The 23,731-nt window shown below is 44.2% G+C and overlaps 1 protein-coding gene across 4 annotated transcripts in view; it reads right to left on the reverse strand.

Annotated features, from left to right (window-relative positions):
* Positions 1-23,731, reverse strand: part of SNX8 (sorting nexin 8) — a 1,131,155-nt gene that overhangs the window by 553,670 nt on the left and 553,754 nt on the right. For all 4 annotated transcript variants that reach the window (XM_044089560.1, XM_044089557.1, XM_044089558.1 and 1 more), the window contains one exon: positions 784-916. In XM_044089560.1, the coding sequence (XP_043945495.1) occupies positions 784-916 (133 nt within the window). The remainder of the gene's footprint in view (positions 1-783; positions 917-23,731) is intronic.

Genomic DNA, 23,731 nt, shown 5'->3' on the forward strand with positions numbered 1-23,731 from the left:
GCCTACCAATAGCTTATACCTAGTCAGTCCACTACATTTTAACACTGTAAAGCTGAACTATTACTCCCTTACAGACTGCTCCTGTTTTCCTCACGATGGTTACCTATTCTTTAAAGGCAGAATCTGCAAATATCACTCGAATGACTGACAATGAAGCCAGCTTAGGTGTAAGGACAGAGAGTCTCTACCTCTAACACTTCAGAAACTTACAAAGGCAACTTGGAAGGATTAAAAGTTATTCAAACACCATTTTCATTCTCCTGGAGGCAATGACATGTTAAATCCTAGCATACTCTGTCGTGGTGCAGCCCAGTACCAAGGAAATGTACAGACTGTGCTACAGGGTGGTGAGACGCACATAATATGTAAATGCTGATGCTATCACTACATACTCTCAGCTCCAGATCCACAGGAGTAAGAACAACCTGAGGTGAACTACATGGCTGACTGATATCCACCCCTGCCTATAGAGAGAGGGAAATAAATCTAACAAGGAGCTTAACAATTTCACTTTAGACCCAAGACTGCGATGTGCAGCTGAATAACAGAGGACCTATCCAATGAAGGACTATTTCAGATAGACAAAACAGGAGAAGACCAAATAGTGCTGGTATAAACGGTGATGATTAGACTATAAATGCTTAAAGTCACTAGCCAGTAGGAGGCAGGAAGCCTCAAATATAATAGCTCAGTTCTACATCTTAAAGGCCTCAAGTACTCAATCTCAGCTACTAGACACATTAGATGATTTAGCATGCTAGAAGTATGCCTGATGTCACTAACCTGTTGTGCAGCTTTGTCAGCAAGTAGTGCAAACTCAACAGAGAGACCCTTCAGTGCCTGCTTTAATGCCACCCATGCATTATTGGCTACAGATGTCCAGGGTGGAAGGGGTGTGGAGTCTGATCCAAGGGCACTATGGTGGAAGGAGACAAAGAAATAAATATAGTGATCTTCATGCAGATTATGCTAAAACAAATACCCATAGCATACAAATTTAAGAGCAACTATCATATGTCCACAAGTATTAAAAGCTTGGGTGGATGACCACGTTATATTACATAACACATTAAGTAGAGTTTCATAATTAACATTCAAAGTGGCTTAATCAAATGCAGTGGTCCTAAAACAAGTACAGGATATAGCAGTCGTGTACTCACCTGATCTGATCTCTGCAGGAGTCTTTCCGTGTGCTCAGTTGGTATACTGCTGGAGTCTGCTTCCCTGCAGTTCCCAGCTTACCATTTTTTCTCTTCAACTTCTGCACTCGGGGGCATACACAGACTGATGTCATAAGCCAGACTAGGAGGGTGGACCTACCCCTGCACCTATCAGTGCACCCCATCCACTGAGCATAAACAATGTGTAAGCAAACAAAAACAAATGTGGCATTACACAAAGATATGTAAAATAAACACTTATTAACTCAGAAGGAAAATCTAACAGCAGCTACTTGCATGGAGGAATCCAACAAAGGTGAACAGTGAGAGCAAAATAGGCACTCAGTAAGGAGGATCTCGCACACACAGATCACCTAATACATCAAAAAAACATCTGCTATGCCTCGTATCAGTACACTAACTGAAATGAATGTCAGAAAGTTCCTTAGAGCTTTGAGCTGGAGAAGGGCCAAAAAATATAAACTAACAATGTTCAGTCTTATAAAACCAAAGTGTCAGTGGATTCTGGTCATCCAGAATTACTCAGTACTTTGCTGATGGTATGAAATAATGAACAATCGTTTGTGGAACAAAAGCCTATAAAGGATATATGTATACACTCTTGAAATAAGCATAAGAAGCAATCACACTCCTGGTATAGTGGTCTTTGAAAGCAGCATTTGCTAAATACTGGCTAGCAGTCAAAACAGTGAAACAATGCAATTAGTCATTCACCAGAAAAAGTTCATCAGTAACTGCCATCTTCTCCCCTCCCTGCAATAAAGGACAAATCAGAACAGAAATTGTTCAAATAAATTACGGTTACAGTAGCCTAAGCTATACTAGACATCTTCCTAAGGACTGGACCAGTCATCCGCCTTCCAAAGCTTTAGGGCACCTTCAACACATCCTAAAAACTGCACAGCTCAAACAGAGCAAGAAAAAAGAGTGGCCAGGGCACCAAGTCCTCAGAGTTTTCTCGTCTCAGAAAAGGGAGGCGAGAGTCCTGACAAGTAGGTATGTGCTAGAAAAAAACAGAAGCACACATATCCACACCCTGACAAAAAAGCTAAGCTCAAAAGGGGGAATGGATGAAGGCTGTATCTACTGAAACTGATCTACGCGAATATCTAATGATTTGCAAAAATTACAAGGTCGCCGGAACCATAGAGCGAAGAGGGAGGGAGCGCGCATCCCCCAACTTTTCCATCTGCGAGACCAACTGCTTTCTCTTGGAAAAACAATTAGTGGCTAGCCTGGCCCACTACTAAGTGACAAAGGCAACTAACCACAGGTACCCTTGCCATGAGGCTTCAAAAGGACCCATGCATGCGTCACGGATTTAAACAGTCCACTTACTCCCGGAATTTTTACATATGCTACCTGTTGCTGTTGCTAGTGTGTGTGTGTGTGTGTGTGTGTGTGTGTGTGTGTGTGTGTGTGTGTGCGTGTGCGTGTGTGTGTGCGTGTGCGTGTGTGCGTGTGTGAGAGAGAGAGAGAGTGAAATGCTTCAGTTAGGTATACCTGGTGGTTAATGTTACTCAGGCTCAAACCCTGTACCTTAGGTACAAGGAGCAAGAGCCCGAATTCTCTACCCATACCACCACTTCTGATTTGAGGAGTTGAGTCCATAGCTCTCAATTGTACAGATTTTCCCAGAATATTCGGCTTATACTTTTGGTCTGTTCCACTTAAAATCTGCGGTTTTCTGGAAAATCAGTGAGAACTGAATTCACTAAATAATGACAGCCCTTTAAGTTTCAGTCTTCCTATCTTTCAGGAAACGCATGGTAACACAACACATTATTTTAGCAACTTTCTAAGATTATACAAGTTTAAAATGTGTCTCTAGTTTTGCGCCTTTGCCCCCCCCCCCCCCAAATAAATTCTGGCTTTTTCCAGATTTCTTGCACTGTGAAGATGAGAGATTTAGTTGAGTTTCAAGTGGATTTTACAAGCAGCCGAGAGCTTCAGGGGAAGAGAAGTTTGGTGCTGCTTATGCCAAGTCTGTCTGCACTGCTAGTAGCACAACAGGTAGTATACTTTCTTTTGATACAGAAGGCTGTGGGTTCTCTCACACAGTATGCAGATGGATTGCTGATACTGTACTGTGTGGGAGTGGATGCTGCAGTCCTGTGAATGTCCTCCTTTGGAGGAGTTGCCTAGTAACTATGAATCTGTTATCAGTTTGCCATCCATTCCCTATTGCAACGTTACAAGTTTATCATTTGTTTAATATAACATAGGCAATTTATTCTTCAAGGGCAACAGGCACTTTTATTTGTAGATGAAACAATGAAATATGAAGTTATTATTTAGATGACTTTTACTTCTGCAGAGATTTTGCATATTTACTGATATTGGTGGATTGTAATGAAAGAAGTTTGAAAGGCCTTTTATGGTTGAAATTTTCCGAAATGGGTAGTTTTGTCATTAGTTCATAGACTATTCAAAACTACAAATTTAAAACACATTCTAACAAGTGCTGCTGTATTATACAAGGAATATAATTTAATACAATCAAGAAGGTGAATCAAAGAATGCTTTCATGTATGCATGGGCCCTAAAAATGTACAAGGAGCCTATGGTTTGAAAACAGCCCAGACATAAGTTTAGTCTTCCACTGGCCAGATGCAAAATGAATGTGGGTTTTAATGTCGTTTCAATGAATGTGAGTTAAGGGCAGAGAAGTTTACTGCTCATGCCAAGTCCATTTTCACTGTGAGATTGCATTGTTTGTTTAACAAATGGCTCAGTGTTTGTGTCATTTTACTTCAATTTCTGTAATCATTGTAGAAGCAAATAAGAAAACAGTATGCACGTTGACAGGTTTGAACAATGTTTATGGTAACTGAGGAGAAACAGCTAAGTAACGGAACAATGGAGTGGCTGGGGAAGGGGCTGTTGCCAGAGCAGTAGGGGTTTGCTGCATGAGGGGCTACTCTGGGGGGGGTTCAATCTATTACCCTACCTAGGGCCCCACAGAGATACCTTACTAAAAGGATACAAGTCCTAAACAATAGGTCTTGCATGAACCACCTCAAAGATTTATCACTATACTCAGTATCATACAGAGGCTTAGAGGTGACCCGAGTCTGGCATACAAAGTATCCTCCAACCTAATACTGATGGAGCTAATGAACACCAGCACGTCAAATGGCATCAGAAATACTCAGTCCAGGTATCTAAACTGAATGTTGTGGAGAGATGGCTATATATCTCAGAGGCTACCACTGTTCCAGAACAGACTATCTATTCAAGTAAAACAAAGTTCATCCCTGTCCATATTCAAATGCAACTTGGATCTAAAGAGGAGTAATAGAAAATGTACTCCAGTATTGCCCCTCATGCCACTAATGGATAGAGGCAGTTCCTAAATGTTGCATCCCTTACATGGGTCCCCTCAAATCATCTATGGTATTTTCACAATTATTCTCACTAGGGCTAATGTACAATTATCAGCCATGGGATAGGTAAGACCAATCAGGAAATGGTAGTTCAAGCACCAAAAGGGAAATTGGCTAAGCATAAAATATCCTCCAAATGAACCTATGTTGTGGTAGTAAACAGTTTTAAAACATTGCCCTTTTTAGATCACTAAGTGCCCCTCTCACCCTCTGTCCCCCAGGCTTCAACAGCTTCTAGGGCCCCTGAAAAATGAGGATGTATCTGGGGTGCCTAGAAGGGGAAACAGAACAAAAGAGGGTACGTTTCTGTAGAAATTTATGAAAACAGCTGGTGTAAAAGACATGGATTCAGTAGCAGGAACTCAGAGTACAATAATTGGGCTAGACTTTACAGAAAATAGAAGTTATGTACTTACCATAACGTTCCATGTGGAGTGTTCATCTCGCCTTTGTTCTTACACATGGGTTCGGAGCCGATCCTCGGCTCCGTGCCGGCCTCTTGCAAGCTCTGCATCGAGAAGAAGCTCGAGACAATCTAATACCCACAATCCCCCTCTGCCTTTACCTCAGATCTAGTTTGCAAGCAAACCAATCTACATAACAGTACATTCATGCCATACATCTATACATACATAACAGACACATAAGTATATGTGTATACCAACTATGTACAGAGAATAAAGACAGTAGTAAAAATGGTTCTGGCCAGGCATCAAAGAACGTTCCTCCTAAGGGTGGGAGGGTGGGACTGTAAGAACAAAGGCGAGATGAACACTCCACATGGAACGTTATGGTAAGTACATAACTTCTATATGTGATAGTGTTCAATCTCGCCGTTTGTTCTTACACATGGGTAGCGTCCCTAGCTCCTAAATCCTGAGGAACTCACGGGAGGACGTTCTTGAGCACAGTGGAACCAAAGGTTGCTCTGTCCCTAGAAACCTTATCTACTTTATAATGAGAAATAAATGTATGTGGCTTAGACCAGGTAGCAGCCGCACAAATAGCATCCAGAGGTAGGCGAGCTGCATGAGCCAAAGACGTAGATATTGATCTTGTGGAATGTCCCTTGGGTTTGTTTAGAAGGGGTTGATTTGCAGAATCGTATACATAGATTATACAATCAGATAACCACTTTGAAAGAGTTCTTTGGTAACTGCAAGTCCTTTCCTGCTATCAGCAAAAGCCACAAAGAGTTGATCTGTTTTTCTGTGATCTTTTGTTCTGTCCAAATAAAACCTTAGCTGTCTGTGAACATCCAATTTGTGCAACATATACTCCATTTTGTTGGAGTGGTTTTTGAAGAAAGTGGGTAATTCAATGGACTGATTAATGTTGTTAATAGAACACACTTTAGGGAGGAAGGATAAATTGGTACGAAGAGAAACTCTGTCAGAGTGAAAGATTAGATAAGGGTGCTTGATGGAGAGACCTGAAGTTCAGACACTCGTCTAGCAGAAGTAATGGCTACCAGAAAGAGAGTTTTCCAGGACAAAAATTTTAATGGGCAAGAAGAGGCAGGTTCAAAGGGGGGCAACATTAATTTAGATAGTAACAAGTTTAGACTCCAAGGTGACGTAGGAGATCTGACTGGAGGTCTAATATGAAAAACTCCTTTTAAGAAGGCTTTACAAAGTCTGTGAGCCATGATAGGAGCTCCACACTCTTCCACATGGAAATTCGAAATGGCAGCCAATTGAACTCTTAGAGTAGCAGGAGAAGCACCCTGATGAAATAAGTCTGTCAAGAACTCTAAAATCTTATTCAAAGGAGCTGTAAAGGGATCAACGTGGTGTGTATTCGCCCAGAATACAAACCGCTTCCATTTGCTAGTATATGTTTTAGTAGTGGAAGCCTTATGCGAAGCCACTAATATATTCTGAACTGCTGGTGACAAGAGATCAGACCTGGCTAAGTTGGGAATTGGAGCAGCCAAGCTGCTAGATGGAGTGACAGGAGCGGGATGGGGAACCCCTGACGAGTGAGTCAACAGATCCGGCTCTGGGTCCAGAATCCAGGGTCCCCGAATGCAGTGAGTTTTCAGGAGGGAAACCAAATTTGACGAGGCCAGAATGGAGCAATGAGAATTATCGTCCTGTGAAGGTTCCTGGCTTTCTGGAGAAATTTGTATCAGAGGAAATGGAGGAAATGCGTACAGGAGTCCCGGGGCCAATCAGAACCAGTGCGTCCTGGGGACTTCCCTGGAGGGTAATAGGGCAAAGTAGCTCCTGCATTTGGCGTTCATTGGAGACGCAAACAGGTCGCAGGAAGGCTGGCCCCATGTGCGAAAAATCCTTTTCGCCACTGACTGTTTCAGAGGCCACTCGTGGTAGCAGAATTGCTCTGCTCAGCTTGTCGGCTATGACGTTGGATGACCCGGGATGTGCGTTGCTATTAGAAAGCGACCCGTGGACTCTGCCCACTGCCAAATTCTCATGGCCTCTCTGCATAGTTGATAGGACCTGGTGCCCCTTGTTTGTTTATGTACCAGACTACCGACATGTTGTCAGTCTGAACTGCAATAGTCCCTAGAGGAAGAAGGGGAGCAAAGTGTTGCAACGCTAGAAACACTGCCCTCAACTCTAGTACATTGATGTGCAGATTGTACTCCAAATTGGTCCATTCGCCTTGGACTGTCTGTCCCTGAAAGATGCCCCCACCCTATCAGGGAAGCGTCCGTGGTCACCGTAACTGTAGGCGGTAGCACAAACGGCCTCCCTGGGAAAGGTTGCACGTTTGGAGCCACCAGTTTAGGTCTGTTTTGCAAGTCTTTGTTATGAGAATCTCGTGTGTTAGAGGTAGCTGTTGAAATGACCATTGAGCAAACAGTAGCCATTGTAGAACTCTCATGTGCAGCCTTCCCAGGGGAATTGCAATAAGGGAGGCTGACATGAGGCCCAACACCTTCAGAACTAGTTTTGCAGGAGATTTCCTTGACAAGAGCAGAAGACGTATGTGAGTCTGCAGCGATACTATCCTTTCTGTGGGAAGCCTCAGAATTAATTGCCGTGTGTTTAACTCTGCTCCTATGAACAAGATATTTTGTGATGGCTGAAGTAAGGATTTTCCGAAATTTACGGAGATCCCTAGGTGGACACACAGTTGAAGAACATAGTCTCTGGCCTGCAGTAGTTGACGCCAGGTGGTGGCTGAAAGGAGCCAGTCGTCCAGATACGGAAACACCTGGAATCCCTGAAGTCTCAAGTGAGACGCTACCACTGCCATGCATTTGGTGAAGACCCTGGGGCTGAGGTCAGACCAAAGGGCAGGGCTCGAAATTGAAAGTGACTGGCTCCCAGCCGGAAGCGCAAATGATCTCTGGATGCCCTGGCCATTTTGATGTGGTAGTATGCATCCTCTAGATCTATTGAGCACATCCACTCGTCCTTCTGTAGAAATGGAAGGATCGACTGAAGCGTGACCATTCGAACTTTTCTTTCTTGACGAAAGTATTGAGGTAACTCAGGTCTAGAATGGGCCTCCAGTCCCCTGTTTTCTTTGGAACTAAAAGAACCTTGAGTAAGTCCCGAATCCTTGCTGGTCCGCTGGGACTGGCTGGATGACTCTTTTGTCTAACAACTTTGAAATTTCTAAAGCTGCTGGCTCTCGCAGATGGGGGTACATCTGGGAGTCTTTTCTTTGGAATGGGATAAGATAGAAAGGGTATGGTGTAACCTCTGGTAACTACGCTTTTACCCAATTGTCTGTAGTTATATCTTGCCAGGCCTGAGGATAAAAGGCTAAGCGACCCGACTGCCTCCAGAGCAGGACAGTCGGGCCTCCTCTCAGGAGTGCTGGAAAGGTTTACCAGGGAGTGTATCCCTGTCACCTTGATGTTGCGGACCCTCTGCCGCCAGGGCGGCGTCTTCCACCTCTGCCCCTCCTCTGCCTCTAGAGGGGCATCACCCTGTGTGCCCGGAAAGACCCTTGACTTTGTTTCGAAACCACATTTTCCCACCGCGTTGCCCTTTGGGGTACGGTCTGGTTGGGTGGAAAAACGGACTCCGACAGCAGACAGAGTCTTTCCCTCTTGTTCACACCGGTAAGGGTCTCCTTTACCTTGGGGCCAAAAGAGTGGCACCGTCAAATGGGGCGTTTGTAAAGGAAGACTTGAAGGCTTCCGCAAAGGAGCATAGGCGCATCCAGGATTGTCTCTGAAGAGCAATCGCTGAAGCTGCTGCCCTACTCGAACCTTCGCTGCGTGAAATCAGCCCCACGGACGAGTTAACAATCGATGTTAGGGTATTAAGTTGCGCTGTCACTTTCTCTGAGACAGCTGCATCTGTAGAACCCTGGAGGGTATCTCCCAACTCTTTGACTAGATCCCTCTGCAGACGTGTAAAATGGGTCAAATAGTTCAGGGACCGCATGGAAAAAGCCGCTGAACTAAAAATGCGCTTCCCATATCTATCCATCGTCCTAGAATCTTTATTAGGCGGATGGACAGATGAAGAAGACTCCGACATCTCCTTTTTCGTGGCTGCAGCCACCACCATAGCGTCTATTGGAACTCCTTTAGTAAGGTAGGACTTATCCTGAGGTGCTGTGATGTACTTGTTCGGTTTCCTAGGAACAGGTTCCACTGTGTCAGGAGCCTCCACGCCTTCGAGCAATAAGTTCCATTAGTTCGTCAAGGGCGGAGTGACCCAGGAGGAGGGGCGAGCACCAAATGCCTTCAGCAGAACTGACTCATCCTCAGAAGGGGGAAGGGACTGCCAGTCACCTCTCTGCTTCAGGATCTCCAAAATGTCTGAAAAAGAGACATCTTCTGAAGGTGACTTAGGGGACCCTTCTGACTCATCTAAGTCAGTATCAGATGTTATGGATTCTTGTGGAGAATCCAAGTGTCTCCTCTTACACAGTCTCTTCCTAGGGACTTCCTCGTGGGGAGCATCCGAAGAAGCCTCGGAGGAAGAGGGGGCACCCTCCAGGGGTGGCTGAGACACTGGTGCCCGCCCTTGGATGTGGCCGTGGGTGCAGATGAAGACAAAGGCCCTTTATGGGGAGGAGAAACTGCTTCCACTGATGTGGTTGTCTGGGTAGACAACACCTTCCTCATCAGGTCGAACGCCCCGGGTCCCGCATCGAAGAATCTCCGGCTCGAAGAAATGGGAAGAATCCCGACAGGCACGAAGGCATCGACCCCGAGGACGGAGCCGAATCGATCCGTGCCGAGGCCCCGAGGGGGAGAGTCGGAACCGACACGTTGGTTCGACTCTCGGCCCCGGAACCAAGAACAGACCGTCGGCTCCGAGACTCCGGTACGGGTCCCGACGGGGTCGAGGTGAGGGGAACAGACCGAGAAAAGGACGGTTCTGGACCCGAGGGCTCCACAATCAGCAGATCAGCCTCTTCCGGCTCGAAGACTGAATCGGTCTCGGAGGAGGAATGGATGGAGATACAGGAAGGCCTTCAAGTTTCGACACCAGCTGGGTGGAAACCGAAATAAGTTTAGAGAGGGCCGAATGCTCCAGCAGCTTCTGCACCACACGATCCACATCGACATCCGAAAGTTTAGAGGAGGAACGGGTCGAAGGAACCAAGACGGAGCCGACCTCAATATGGCCGAAGGAGGGAGCTCCATCACCGGTTCCAAGACTCGAGGCTCAGGAACCGACACCAGTTGAACACTCGGCCCAAGTCTGTGGAACCGGTGATCTAACCTTTGAAGAAGAGCTCGGAGCCGATGACTTGGGCTCCGATGTCTTCGATTCCTTAGAGGACTTCGATGCCTGGTCAGAAGCATCCAAAGCCTCTTGGAAAGCTGGTTTCAACAGACCCCTGTCCATTAGTTTCCTGCGCCTATCTGTCATGACCCTCCCACTGAAAGAGTGACAAATGGAGCAATCCTCTTGTAAGTGGAGAGGGCCAAGGCAGTAGACACAGGAACTATGGTTGTCAGTGACCGACATTTTTTGGCCACACTGACAACGCTTGAAACCAGACTTTGCTTTCTCAGACATTGTAGGTAAAAAACAAGTCTAGAAACAAAAACACAGTCAAATCCGGAAAAAATAGTCACAATCAGGTAAATGTCACAATCAGGTAAATGTCAAATCCGGTTAGTCACAATCAGGTAAATTTGACTCAATATAGCAGTATATGGTAAGGGTGTAGGCCCCGGTACAAAAATACAGATAAAAGGGTTAACGGTACCAAAGAACTACGGAACCAGAACACAATCACACCAGGTAATACTAACAATATTAAGTTAAATAAAATTCTCAGTAAAATACAACAAAAAGTTATATCTTAGCTTAGAAAACCCTCGAGCTAGCTCCCAACGATGCGAATGCAGCAGCGGCAAACTAGATCTGGGGTAAAGGCAGAGGGGGATTGTGGGTATTAGATTGTCTCGAGCTTCTTCTCGATGCAGAGCTTGCAAGAGGCCGGCACTGAGCCGAGGATCGGCTCCGAACCCATGTGTAAGAACAAACGGCGAGATTGAACACTATCACATTTATATTTCACAGAAACATGTCAATTTACTTTAGAATACACATCCGATAACTACTTAAGCTCATGTGCCAATAAGTACTAATATAAAAATGTAAGGTAATGAAGGAAAGATGAGACACTGGTGCTTCCTTACCTACTTGTTAAAGAGAGGAATTTAAGGAATTGGTACTTTAAATTATCCAGGAGTTATAAAGGAAAATAGAAAGTACTCTAGAAGTTTTAGACAGTGAGTAGAATAAAATGAAAGTAGAGTTTAAAATAGGGCAGAAATAAGATAAGTGATCTGGTTAAGTAATAATTACTTAGAGGGGCTGACAATGGTTAAAGTATTACAAAACAAGGGGCATCTCACAGAACAAGAGGAGGTGCAACTGCAAAGTGCTAATGAGAAAACAAGGGCATACCTGGATAATATGAATGAGTTCAAAAAGATTTCTCTTAAGCAACTTTTTTTTTAATAACTCTACAGCACAAAAACTCTGGTAAAATGATTTGGGCAACAGAAAACAGAAAGGGTTATTGCTAAACTTTGGGAGCCTATTAAAAGAAAAATAACCTAATATCCCACAGAGGTATTAAATATATTTTGGAGATTTTGAGAAAATATGTATCACGCAGAGAACTGGGGAAATTAAGAAAAAGCATAACTGGAAATATTTATGGAAGACTTAAATATGCCAAGGTTACAAGTAGATGAGGCTCAATAACTAACCGTTAAAATAGGAGATGAGATAAAACTGGTGATGTATAACCAATCTACAGGAAAGTCTCCAGGAATAGATGGTATTCCCGCAGAAGTTAGAAGGGAAGAAAGTGATACAGTTCTGAAGAGTTTTGTTTAACAGTATTTAAAAAAAAGGGTGGCACCAACATCCTGTAAAATGGCTGTACTAGCTGTAAAACCTAAAGATGGTGAAGATCCATTTGATCCAGCTTCATATAGGCCCACTTCAAATTATGAACCAGGATTATAAAGTGTTTATGTCTAAAATGGTTAAAAGAAGGGCAAAAGTGATAGATATGGACCAATGTGGTTTTCTTTTTCCCAAACACCTTTACTGAATAATCACTTGTGACACACACAAATTTACATTCATATAAAAGTAATCGCACTATAATTAACAAAGATTTTACTTAACATACATTGGCTATATATCATATAGCCTAAGTAACATTACATAAATTATTCAATTCCTAACTTTTTTAAATAAGAAACATCTCACTTACTACATAGACAATCGTACATTTATAGAAATGAAAACAAAATGCACCAACAGAATCCTAGTTGCAAGCATTTTACATCGCAAACCATACTGACACTACCAGTTGCAAACATTATACATCACTTGTAACCTACCCAATATTCAGTCAAACATTACACAGCTCATTTACGTCCTGCTGCCTTTTAAACCTCATTTCTCCCTTGTACGTATTGTTTCCACAATTCCATTTTTTCCCTATGTAGTAACTGCTTTTTTGGCAGCCACCATTATTAGACACAGCAAGGCCTTACCATGCCTAGGCAATTCCAATTCTGTATAGTTACCTCTTTCTTCCCTGTCACACCTCCAGCATTTTCTGTCTGCCTGAGGAAAAAATTCTCTGGAGTCTACCTGGGGTATAGAAATATCTATGCAGACATTTCCAGGTAAAAATCCTAAATCTTCTAGATTTTGTTGCATATTTGGGAGACATAAATATATCTTTCCCATTGCTTCTTTGTGAATTGCTTATCCAATCTCTCTTCCCAATCCTTTCAAACCTCCTCTAACTGATTCTTATAGTTATCATGCAATATTTTATATGCTGTACTAATCATTCCTTTTTTAATGGCAGCTTCTTTTCTAGATTTTACTAAAACCTCTACCAGTGCTGGTCTTTCATTTAGGACCACCCTATTTTTCTCTTTGCCTATATGTTGATCTCAATTCCTGATAGGGAAGGCAATCTCTAACCTGCAGTCCAAATAAATTCTTGGTGTCTTCCCATTCTATCATCTTTCTCTCTCTAGTTATTTGCTCCCAATACCTTGGCTCCTTTGCCAGTTTTCTCCAATAAATTCTAGCCCCCTCTTGTCTGTGGTTAATATCCCTAATTACAGTCATCCGTATCAGCAGAATCTTTCTCCAATCCCATGTTGGCTTAGCTGTTAGAATACTTTCTATTTTATGGATATAATATTCTGTATGATTATTTTTATTCTCCTTAAATGCCTGCTTCCAAAATCCCAGTCTCTCCATGTTTCTTGAGCTTCCTCACTGTTTCATCAGCATCCCTTTGGACCAAAGTGGTTTTCTGGAGGGGAGGCAAACATTTGACAACATAACTACAATGATCCAGAGAGAAGCAGAATGCAAGAAAATACTGTTGTTATTGGTGGGTCTTGATGCAGAGAAAGCATTCAACAGAGTAAGCTGGGATTTTACGAGTAGGGCAATGGAAGCATTTACATTTCCGGATACCATAAAAAGGTTAATTAAAAGGATATATGAGGAATCAAAGGAAAAAATCAAGTGGGAGGGTTCCTTTCTGATAAGTTGCATCTGGACAGAGGAACCAGGTAAGGGTGTCCTCTTTCCCCTTTGTATTTGCTTTATATTTAGAAACACTGACAAAGAAAATAAGGGACTCAAATTCAAGAATATAACTGGTATGGTATTAAAGAAAATTTGGCTTTATTTGCAGATATTATTTTATGCCTGATGGAACTAGAAAAGAACATCTTTGTATTGTGGAATATTCTGAGCGCGATCAGGATTTTTTTCAAGATATAAAATTAATGAAGATAAAAAAAAGAAGTTATGTACTCACCATACCGTTCCATCTGTGTTGTCTATTTTCATTCTTCACTCTGTGGGCTCGAATCTGAACCTCTGATCCGACTTGGCCGCTTTTTACAGCTTAGGATCTGACTCTCAAGCTCCTCCTTTACCCATAAAGCCCCTCTCCTCCAAATTACCTCAGATCAAGTTTGCTGCAGCTGTTATAAGCAAATACATAAAGTATGAATACAGAACTATCACAAGATAGAAAGCAGATAGAGCCATAAGCTCAAAAGGAGCAGTAGTTCCTATGACACTTATGCAAATCTTCCCAGAATGGACAGGGGAATTGGGGGGGGGGAGGGTGAGAAGAATGAAAATGGACAACACATGGAATGTTATGGGGAGTATGTAGCTTCTTTATCTGATGTTGACATTTTCATTCATTCCTCAATCTGTGGGAATGAGTCCCCAGCTGCAGTGCCCCAGATGGCCCTCATGGAAGGATAGTCCAAAGCACTGCAGAGCCAAAAACAGCCCTACCTCTAGACACAACATCTAACTTGTAATGTGTGATAAAGGTATGGGAATTCGACCAAGTAGCAGCTGCACAAATGCCCTCCATCAGAATTCCGGATTAGAAAGCTTGAGATGTAGACATAGACCTAGTAGAATGAGCTTTAACATGACCAGGTAAAGGTATTCCTTTAGCAAATTACACAAGAAATGCAGTCTGCGATACATTTAGACAAAGTGAGTTTGGACACTGGCCAATGTAATGCTGGAAAAGGAGACAAAAAGCTGGTAATTTTTTTCTGAAAGTTTTTTTTTTGTCCAAATAAAAACACAACTGTAATGAACGTCTAAGCAAGGGAAGAGTATATTCAGTCCTGTTCTGAAAATTAAGGAAGAAAACTGACAGGTTAATGACCTGATTGATATTGTTTTCAGAAGCAACATTAGGCTAAAGGAAGGCTTGGTACGCAAGGTCATTCTATCTTTATGAAAAATCAAGTAGGGAGGTTTGACTGATAAAGCTTGTAATTCAGATAACCTTTTAGCTATGTGATGGTCACTAAAAAGGCAGTTTTCCAGGACAGAAATGTCAATTCTATCTTGGCTGAAGGATCAAAAGGAGGTAGGACGAGCGTGTAACATCATGGTTAAGTCCCAAGGAGGAGTGAGGTCCTTTCTAGGTGGTCTAAGTATAAAAGTACCCCTAAGAAAGGTCTGACATAGTTTAGATGAAGCCAGAGAAGATGAATTTTCCCCAGTGGGGTAATTTGAGATGACTGCCAGTTGCACCTTAATAGTAGAAAAACTTGCCCCACTTTGGAAAACTGAAACAAGAATATCCAAAACTGCAAGAACTGTGAAAGGATCCAAATATTTTTGGTGAGCCCATACAGAAAAACCTCTTCCATTTATTTTTATAAATCTTTCCAGTAGAGACTATGTGAGGATATTAAAATCTTTTGAACCGGTGAAGAAAGTCTGATATCTCTAGCCATTAATGGAACTGGAGAAACCATGTAGTCAATTTCAGTCCTGGAAGATCTGGGTGAACCTGCCCTGATCAGTGGGATGGAAGATCTGGATGTGGTTTCAACATCCATGGACGGCATACTAAGTGAGACCAAAGGAAGGGGAACTAAATATGTCGAGGCTAGATAGGAGCAATGAGGATCACTTTGATTTTCAATCACGGAGTTTTCTGAAGAAATTTGGGTATGATGGGTAGGGGAAGGTAGGCATATAGAAGACGAAGGGCTAAACATGGACTAGAGCATCTCTCGGTGTCTGTCCCTGAGGAGGACTTCAAGGCGAAGAACCTACTGCACTTGTTGAGGGGTGAAGCAAAGAGATTGCAGCTAGACTGACCCCACTTGTGGAAGATCATATTTGCCACTTGCTGATCTAGAGACCACTCATGAAGCATCAGAATAACTCAGCTAAGCCTGTCTGCCAGAATGCTGTATTTCCGTGCAATATGCGTTGCAATCAGGAAGTGGTGGGAAGAGGTCTTCCACTGCCAAACCCTCACTGCTTCTCAACATAGAGGGCAAGATCTGGTTCTTTCTTGTTTGTTGTATCACACCAGAGACATATGGTCCTTTTGTATCGCAATAGTTCCTAGAGGTAGGAGGCTCTGAAGTCCTTGCAATGCTAGAACTACTCATCTCTAGGACACTGATATGCAAATTGCTCTCTTGTATCGACCTCGTGCCTTGGACCGTACAACCCAGGTAATCCCATCCCAACCCGGCTGGGAAACGTCTGTGGTTAACGTGGTGTTCGGGGGTGGAAAAGCAAAGGGTCAACCTTGTTAGACTTCTTTCGAGTGAAGCCACCATAGAAGACAGTCCCTGTACACTTGGGACAACCTGATATGGTAATTCAGCAAGTAAAATTGCAAGGACCATTGGACCGCCAGTGTCCATTGAAGTACTCATGTGTAAGCATGCTGTTGGAATCAAGGTTACTGTGGCAGCCATCGAACCTAATGCTCTGACGACTAGGCTTGCTGGGTTTACTGGAATGCTAGAATTTGTTTGATGTGCAATCTTAAAGTGTAAATCCTGTCTGGAGCCAGGTAGGCTAGACAAAGCACAGTTGTGTACACTTACCATAAATGTAGATGTTAGAGTGTATTCAATGTTGCAGTCATCATACTTGAGTTATCTGCCTGCAGGTAGCCCTCAGTCGGCCCGAATATCAGAGTCTTGGGATTTCTGCGTCGGATGCTGTCGCCTCTTCCATGACGTCAGGTTGTCAGGGGTATAAAACATGCAGCCGACGCCATTACATCAGCTTTTCTTGCCGTGTAGGAGCCTGAAGCAGAAGCAGTTTGCAAGTGTCGGTCGGCCGCAACCTGAAATTTTCGTTTTTTTTGAGTTTCAAGCCTGAAGTCTTCTAAAGCTAAGTACCCCATTGGGGATCCTTTTTTCTTGCTCTAACCAATGTCAGAAAAAGTTAATTGTCTTGCCTGTGGAAAGCAAATACCTCACAGAGATTTTCATTTTTACTGCGTCACCTGTTTAGGCCCAGACCACGACATCCCTGCTTCTGCTTCGGGCTCCTACACGGCAAGAAAAGCTGATGTAATGAGATCAGCTGCATGTTTTATATCCCTGACAACCTGACATCATGGAAGAGGCAACAGCATCTAAAGCAGAAATCCCAAGACTCTGGTATTCGGGCCGACTAAGGGCTACCAGTAGGCAGATAACCCAAGTATGATGACTGCAACAGTGAAACACGAAGAACATCTGGCTGTGTCCAGATGAGCACCTATAAAGTCCATCAACTGTACTGGTTGTAGCGGGGATTTCTGCATGTTGATAGTGATGCCAAGGTAGGGGCTAACTGTAGTAGATAGTCCCTGGCTTGTAATAGTAGATGCCTGGCTGGTGCCAGTCATCTAGATAAGGAAACCAATTGAATCCATGCAGTCTCAAGTGAGCTGCCACTACTGCCAAGCATTTGGTAAACACCCTGGGGGCTGTGGTGAGACCAAAGGGCAGTACTCTGAACTGATAATGACTGGCCCCCAGATGGAAGTGGAGAAACTTTCTGGAGCGCCTGTTCATTTTGATGCGATAGTACACATCCTGAAGGCCGAAGGAGCACATCCAGTCGTCCTTTTGTAACAGGTAGAATGGATTGAACCATGCCCACCTGGAACTTCACACTGCCTGATGATTTGTTTAGTAGGTTAGGTCCATGATTGGCTTTAGGTCCCCGGTCTTCTTGACACTAAAAAGAACCTTGAGTAAATTCCGGATGTGAATTGGTCTGATGGAACCTCCTGGATGACTCTAGCTGCTTTGCACTCAGTAATACTGCCTCCTCTCTCTGACTAGGTGGAACACTGGGGAGTTTTTCTTAATTTTGGATTCTGGCAAAATGAAATGGAATATCCTCTGATATGATCCTTTACATCCAGCAATCACATGTGATGGCGAACCAGGCGTCAGGGTGCAAAGATAAGCACCCTCCCAACTTCTTCCAGAGTGGGACAGTCAAGCAACCTCTCAGGAGTGCTGAAAGGACCTACTCGAGAAGGAATCTCATTTTGCAGCCCCCCTCTGCCATGAGGGCAACATCGACCATTATAGCCATTTCCCCCTCTGCCTCTGGGGGAGCAATCTCCCCGTGATTCCTGAAAGGACCTTGAAACTTTTTGAACCACAATTTCTTACCACCACACTGGCTCCTGCAGAATGGTCTTTTTGGGGTAGAAAAACAGATTCAGACAGCAGGCAAGGTCTTTCCATCCTTCTCACTATGGGAGAGTGTCTCTAACAGTGGGGCCAAACAATGATCCATCAAACGGAGTACTGATGAAGGATGCCTTGAAAGGTTCCATGAAGTCACAGAGCTGTAGCAAGGCATGACACTTAACATAAATGCCTGAACTAGCTGCCCTTGAAGTACCCTCTACAGCATGCAAGATTAGCCTCATGGATGCATAAGAGATGGATTGTAGGATGGCCAACCTAGAGGAAAAGGTTTTCTGCTCCACTGCTGACATGTGCCCTGGGGAAGAGTTAAACAGTTCCTTGATTAAGTCTCTCTATAGTCTGCTGAAGTGCACCAAATAATTCTGCAATTGCAACACGAAAGTTGCTGAAGTGTACACCCACTTCCCAAATCTGTCCAAAGACCTACACTCCCCTTTTAGTAGATGGACAGAGGAGCTCTGCTCGGCCAGCTCCTTTTTAGTGGCTGCTGCAACAACGCTCTCTCCAAAGCTAAGAATATAGCATCCATGGGACCAAATGACATCCCGGGCTGTGTACTACATGAACTACAAAATGAACTGGCACCTCAGCTAAGTGTCATGTTTAATCATAGCCTCACCTCAGGCTTCGTGCCACTGAGTGGCACACAGCTACAGTTATCCCACTCCACAAGGGGGGATCCAACTTGGATCCCGGGAACTACCACCCCCATCAGTCTGATGAGCCTGATCTGCAAGGCCATGGAACGTAGTATCATGGAACTTATAAACAAAGACATTGGTAACCTTCAAACACTGGACCCCACCCAGTTTGGGTTAGTGAAGGGCCAATCTTGTCTCCTGAACCTGACTGACTTCTTCAAATCAGTCTCCAGAGCCGTGGACGAGGGTAAGGCAGTTCACACAGCATATGTGGACCTTGCCAAGATTTTTGACACCACCTTCCACTCTGGAATCATAGATAGACTTACTAAGCTGGGCATTAATCCCTACGTCACTCGATGGGTTGCCAACTGGCTTACTGACAGAACCCACACTGTAAAAGTAGCCGACTCCAAATCCAGCTCCAGACAAGTGGAGTACCTCAGGGTTCAGTCCTGGGACCGCTCTTGTTTGGCATCTACTTCTCTGAAGTACAGACCAACACTGAGACACTCTGGCTAAGAAAGTTTGCAAATGACTGAAAACTGGAACCATTATTGAATCCCCAAATGATGTGGATACTCTACAAAAGGGCCTTACAGAAACAGATACTTGGTGCCAGAGCCATGGGCTCAAGCTCAATGCCAAGAAATGTACAGTTATCCCCTTTGGGGAAAAAACATGTACCCATGAATAAGTCATGATAACTGCACCCAAGGGTGAGAGAGTGGTGATTGAAGCAGATTTTAATGTTGGTGAAGGGAACAGAGGGGGTGAGGAAGTGATGAGCAAGTATGGTGTTAAACAAAGGAATGCAGGTCAGATGGTAGTGGATTTTGCGAAAAGGACGGACATGGCTGTGGTGAATACGTATTTTAAAAAGAGGGAGGAGCATAGGGTGACATACAAGAGTGGAGGAAGATGCACACAGGTGGATTATATCATATGTAGGAGGGCCAGTTTGAAGGAGATTGGAGACTGTAAAGAGGTGACCTGGGAAAGTGTAGTTAGAATAGGATGGTGGTTTGTGAGATGAAGTTGGTGATCAAGAAGAGGAGGAGGAGTGTGAGGGCAACACCAAGGATCAAATGGTGGAAATTGAAAAAGAGCAATTGTGACGTGGAGTTCAGGAAGAGTGAAGACAGGCACTGGGTGGCAGTAAAGAGTTACCAAATAGCTGGGTAACTACAGCAGAGCTAGTAAGGGAGATGGATAGAAAGGTGCTTGGTATGACATCTGGACAGAGGAAGGAGACATGGTGGTGGAATAATGAAGTACAAGAACGTATACAGAGAAAGAGGTTGGCAAAGAAAAAGTGGGATTGTCAGACAGATGAAGAAAGTAGACAGGAGTATAAGGAGATGAGGTGCATGGCAAAGAGAGAGAGGTGGAGAAGGCTAAGGATAAGGTATATGAAGAGTTGTATGAAAGGTTGGACACTAAGGAGGGAGAAAAGGACTTGTACTGATTGGCTAGACAGAGGGACCGAGCTAGGAAAGATGTGCATCAGGTAAAGGTGATAAAGGATAATGAGGGAAAGATACTTACAAGCGAGGAGAGTGTGTTGAGCAGATGGAAAGAGTATTTTGAGGGGTTGATGAATGAAGAGAATGAGAGGGAGAGAAGGTTGGATGATGTGGGGATAATGAAACATGAAGTGCAATGGATTAGCAAGGAGGAAGTAAGGATAGCTATGAAGAGGATGAAGAATGGAAAGGCTGTTCGTTCAGATGACATACCTGTGGAAGCATGGAGGTGTTTAGGTGAAATGGCAGTGGAGTTTTTAACCAGATTGTTTAATTAAATTTTGGAAAGTGAGAGGATGCCTGAGAAATGGAGAAAAAGTGTTTTGGTACCGATTTCTAAGAATAAGGGTGATGTGCAGAGCTGTAGTAACAACAGAGGGATTAAATTGATCAGTCAAAAGCATGAAGTTATGGGAAAGAGTAGTGGAAGCTAGGTTAAGATGGGACGTGATCAGTAGTATGGTTTCATGCACGGAAAGAGAACTATAGATGCGATGTTTGCTCTGAGAGTGTTGATGGAGAAGTACAGAGAAGGTCAAAAAGAGTTGCATTGTGTTTTTGTAGACTTAGAGCATATGACAGGGTGCCTAGAGAGGAGTTGTGGTATTGTATGAGGAAGTCGGGAGTGTCCGAGAAGTATGTAAGAGTGGTACAGGATATGTACGAGGGTAGCGTGACAGCGGTGAGGTCTGCGGTGGGAGTGACGGATGCATTTAAGGTGGAGGTGGGATTACATCAAAGATCAGCTCTGAGCCCTTTCTTATTTGCAATGGTGATGGACAGGTTGACAGACGAGATCAGACAGGAGTTCCCGTGGACTATGATGTTTGCAGATGACATTAACTATAGTGAGAGTAGGGAACAGGTGGATGAGACCCTGAAGAGATGGAGATATGCTCTAGAGAGAAGAGGAATGAAGGTCAGTAGGACTAAGACAGAATATATATGTGTGAATGAGAGGGAGGATAGAGAAATGGTGAGTATGCAAGGAGTAGAGGTGGCGAAGGTGGATGAGTTTAAATACTTGGGATCAATAGTTCATAGCAATGGTGAGTGTGGAAGAGAGGTGAAGAGAGAGTACAGGCAGGATGGAGTGGGCGGAGAAGAATGCCAGGAGTGATTTGTGACAGATGAGTACCACTAAGAGTGAAAGGGAAGGTCTACAAGAGGGCAGTGAGACCAGCTATGTTATATGGGTTGGAGACAGTGATATTGCCAAAAAGGCAGGAGTTAGAGCTGGATGTGGCAGAGTTAAAGATGTTAAGATTTGCACTGGGTGTGATGAGGGTGGACAGGATTAGGAATAAATATATTAGAGGGTCAGCCCAGTTTGGAAGGTTTGGAGACAAAGCCAGAGGCGCAAGCTTACGTTGGTTTCGACATGTGCTGAGACGGGATGCTGAGTACATTGTGAAAAGGATGCTAAGGATGAAGCTGCCAGGTAACTGGAAAAGAGGAAGGCCCAAGATCAGGTTTATGTATGTGGTGAGAGAGGACATGCAGGTGGTTGGTGTGACAGAGCAAGATGAAGAGGACAGAAAGAAATGGAAACAGATGATCCGCTGTGGCGACCCCTAACAGGAACAGCCGAAAGATGATGATGATGATGATAATGAAGAATTACCACATAGGTGGCAGTACACTAAACACCGAAAGTGTGATAAGAGACTTAGGGACACAGGTGGGCAGTGGTCTCACCTTCGATAACCACATTGCCACAACAGTCAGGAAATCCTTCTATGTGGCACACCTCATCACTAAGGGCTTTTCATCCAGAAAAAAGGAGGTCATTGTCCCACTGTACACATCCCTCATTAGACCCATTCTAGAATACAAAGCCCTGTTTGGTATGTACCTCTCAAGACATCTGCAACAACTGGAAAGGCCGCAGAAATACCTCACTAAATGAATCCCAGGCCTAAAGCAGATGCCCTATGCTGACCGCCTTAAACTCCAGCAATACTCTGTTGCATATCATCTATTTAGAGGTGATCTCTGCTTAACATACAAGGTCATGTCAAACCCAGAGCTGTTGGACATGCTAGACTTAAAGAAATCCCAATCCCTCAAAGCCACACGCTCCAGGGATCTAAACCTTGTCATCACAATAAACAAAACATGCTGGAGGGATAAGTTCCTGACCCAGAGACTCCCCAGACTCTGGAATAGACTGCCCATACATGTCAAGCAGAGAGCCTCTTTGGCCCGCTTCAAAAGGAACCTTGATGATTGGATGGGAAAAAGGAAATTCACCCTGGGGATCACGTCAATCACCATGCTAGACAGGGGTCCAGGGAAGTAAATAGTGTGTGAAGAAATAGCCAGGGAATTGTTATAGCTAGGCTTGTATCCCTAGGGCCGATGGCTTAGTACCAACCTATGAAGCTTTGCTCCAGTGTTGTCTATCAGATGGAGCACTAAGGATCTTAAAAGCTCTGTCTGGAATGGGCTCCACAGTGTCAGACTCCTTCCATGCCCTGCGGGAGACAAGGTCGGTAAGGTCATCCGCAGGAGGGGACACCCAATATGTAGATGGGCCAGACCCAAAGGCCTCCAAAAACACGGTCTCCACTAAGGAAGGGCTTTGGGTAGACCAACCACCACCTCTCTGGCACAGGACTTCAAGGATGTCTCCAAAGGAGACATCATCTGCTGGAGACCTTGGGGACCCTTCCCCTTCATCAAAATCCATGTCTTCTCTCAGTGACTCTTGAGGGTAAGCCAAGTGCTTCCCTCTTGCATCGTCTCTTTCATGGTACCTCCTCGGTAGGAAGTTCCTGGGAGGTATCAGAAGAGATGGGGCACTCCACACAGGGAACTTCTCGGAGGCTTTTAGGATCTTGCTGTCGCTGAGGTGGACGATGAGCAAGTTTACACGCAGATGTCACTGCAGGAGTGGGATCCAAAAAAGGTAGAATCTAAGTAATTCTTAGCTGGGAGAAAACCCTCTCATCCACTTCGAAAGCAGAAGGACCCGGAGAAACCAAAAGCAATCTATCCTGAACAGACATTCTAGGAACAGACAACACCAAACCCTCACAGATCCCCTGCCCTGAAGAGGAGTTGGAGCCAAGCTGTCATGCGCCAAGGCTCCAAGGGAAAGAGATGGCCCAGAAAACTTCAGAGTCAAGGACATTCCCTCGGATCCAAAGATTCAGCTCTGAGATCCATCATGCATTAAGAAGGCCAGAGCCGATTGGATCAGAGATGTCGGAGTCGAGGAATGAAGGGCCATAGGGTCCAATGTATCAACTCGGATCTGAAGGCTATGAAGTGGGACATTGGATTAGAGAAGGAGAAATCAAAGGCATACAGGTAAGATGGCTCATGGATCTGGTGGGGAACAGATCAGGCAAAACTCCCATCTGTATCCGCATGCTGAGGAATCTCTTCATCATCCTATCTTCCTCCGTTTCAGAAAGCCTCCAGGAAATCTGATAGAGGATGACTTTTTCAGGGTTCCTTGGAGAAAGAGAGACCTCACAAGTAGGAGACACGCCCCCCAAGTAGGGACTAAGTTTGGCACCGGGAA

Source organism: Protopterus annectens, chromosome 12.part0 (assembly GCF_019279795.1).
Source record: "Protopterus annectens isolate FY-2018-M chromosome 12.part0, PAN1.0, whole genome shotgun sequence".
Lineage (NCBI taxonomy): Eukaryota > Metazoa > Chordata > Ceratodontiformes > Protopteridae > Protopterus > Protopterus annectens.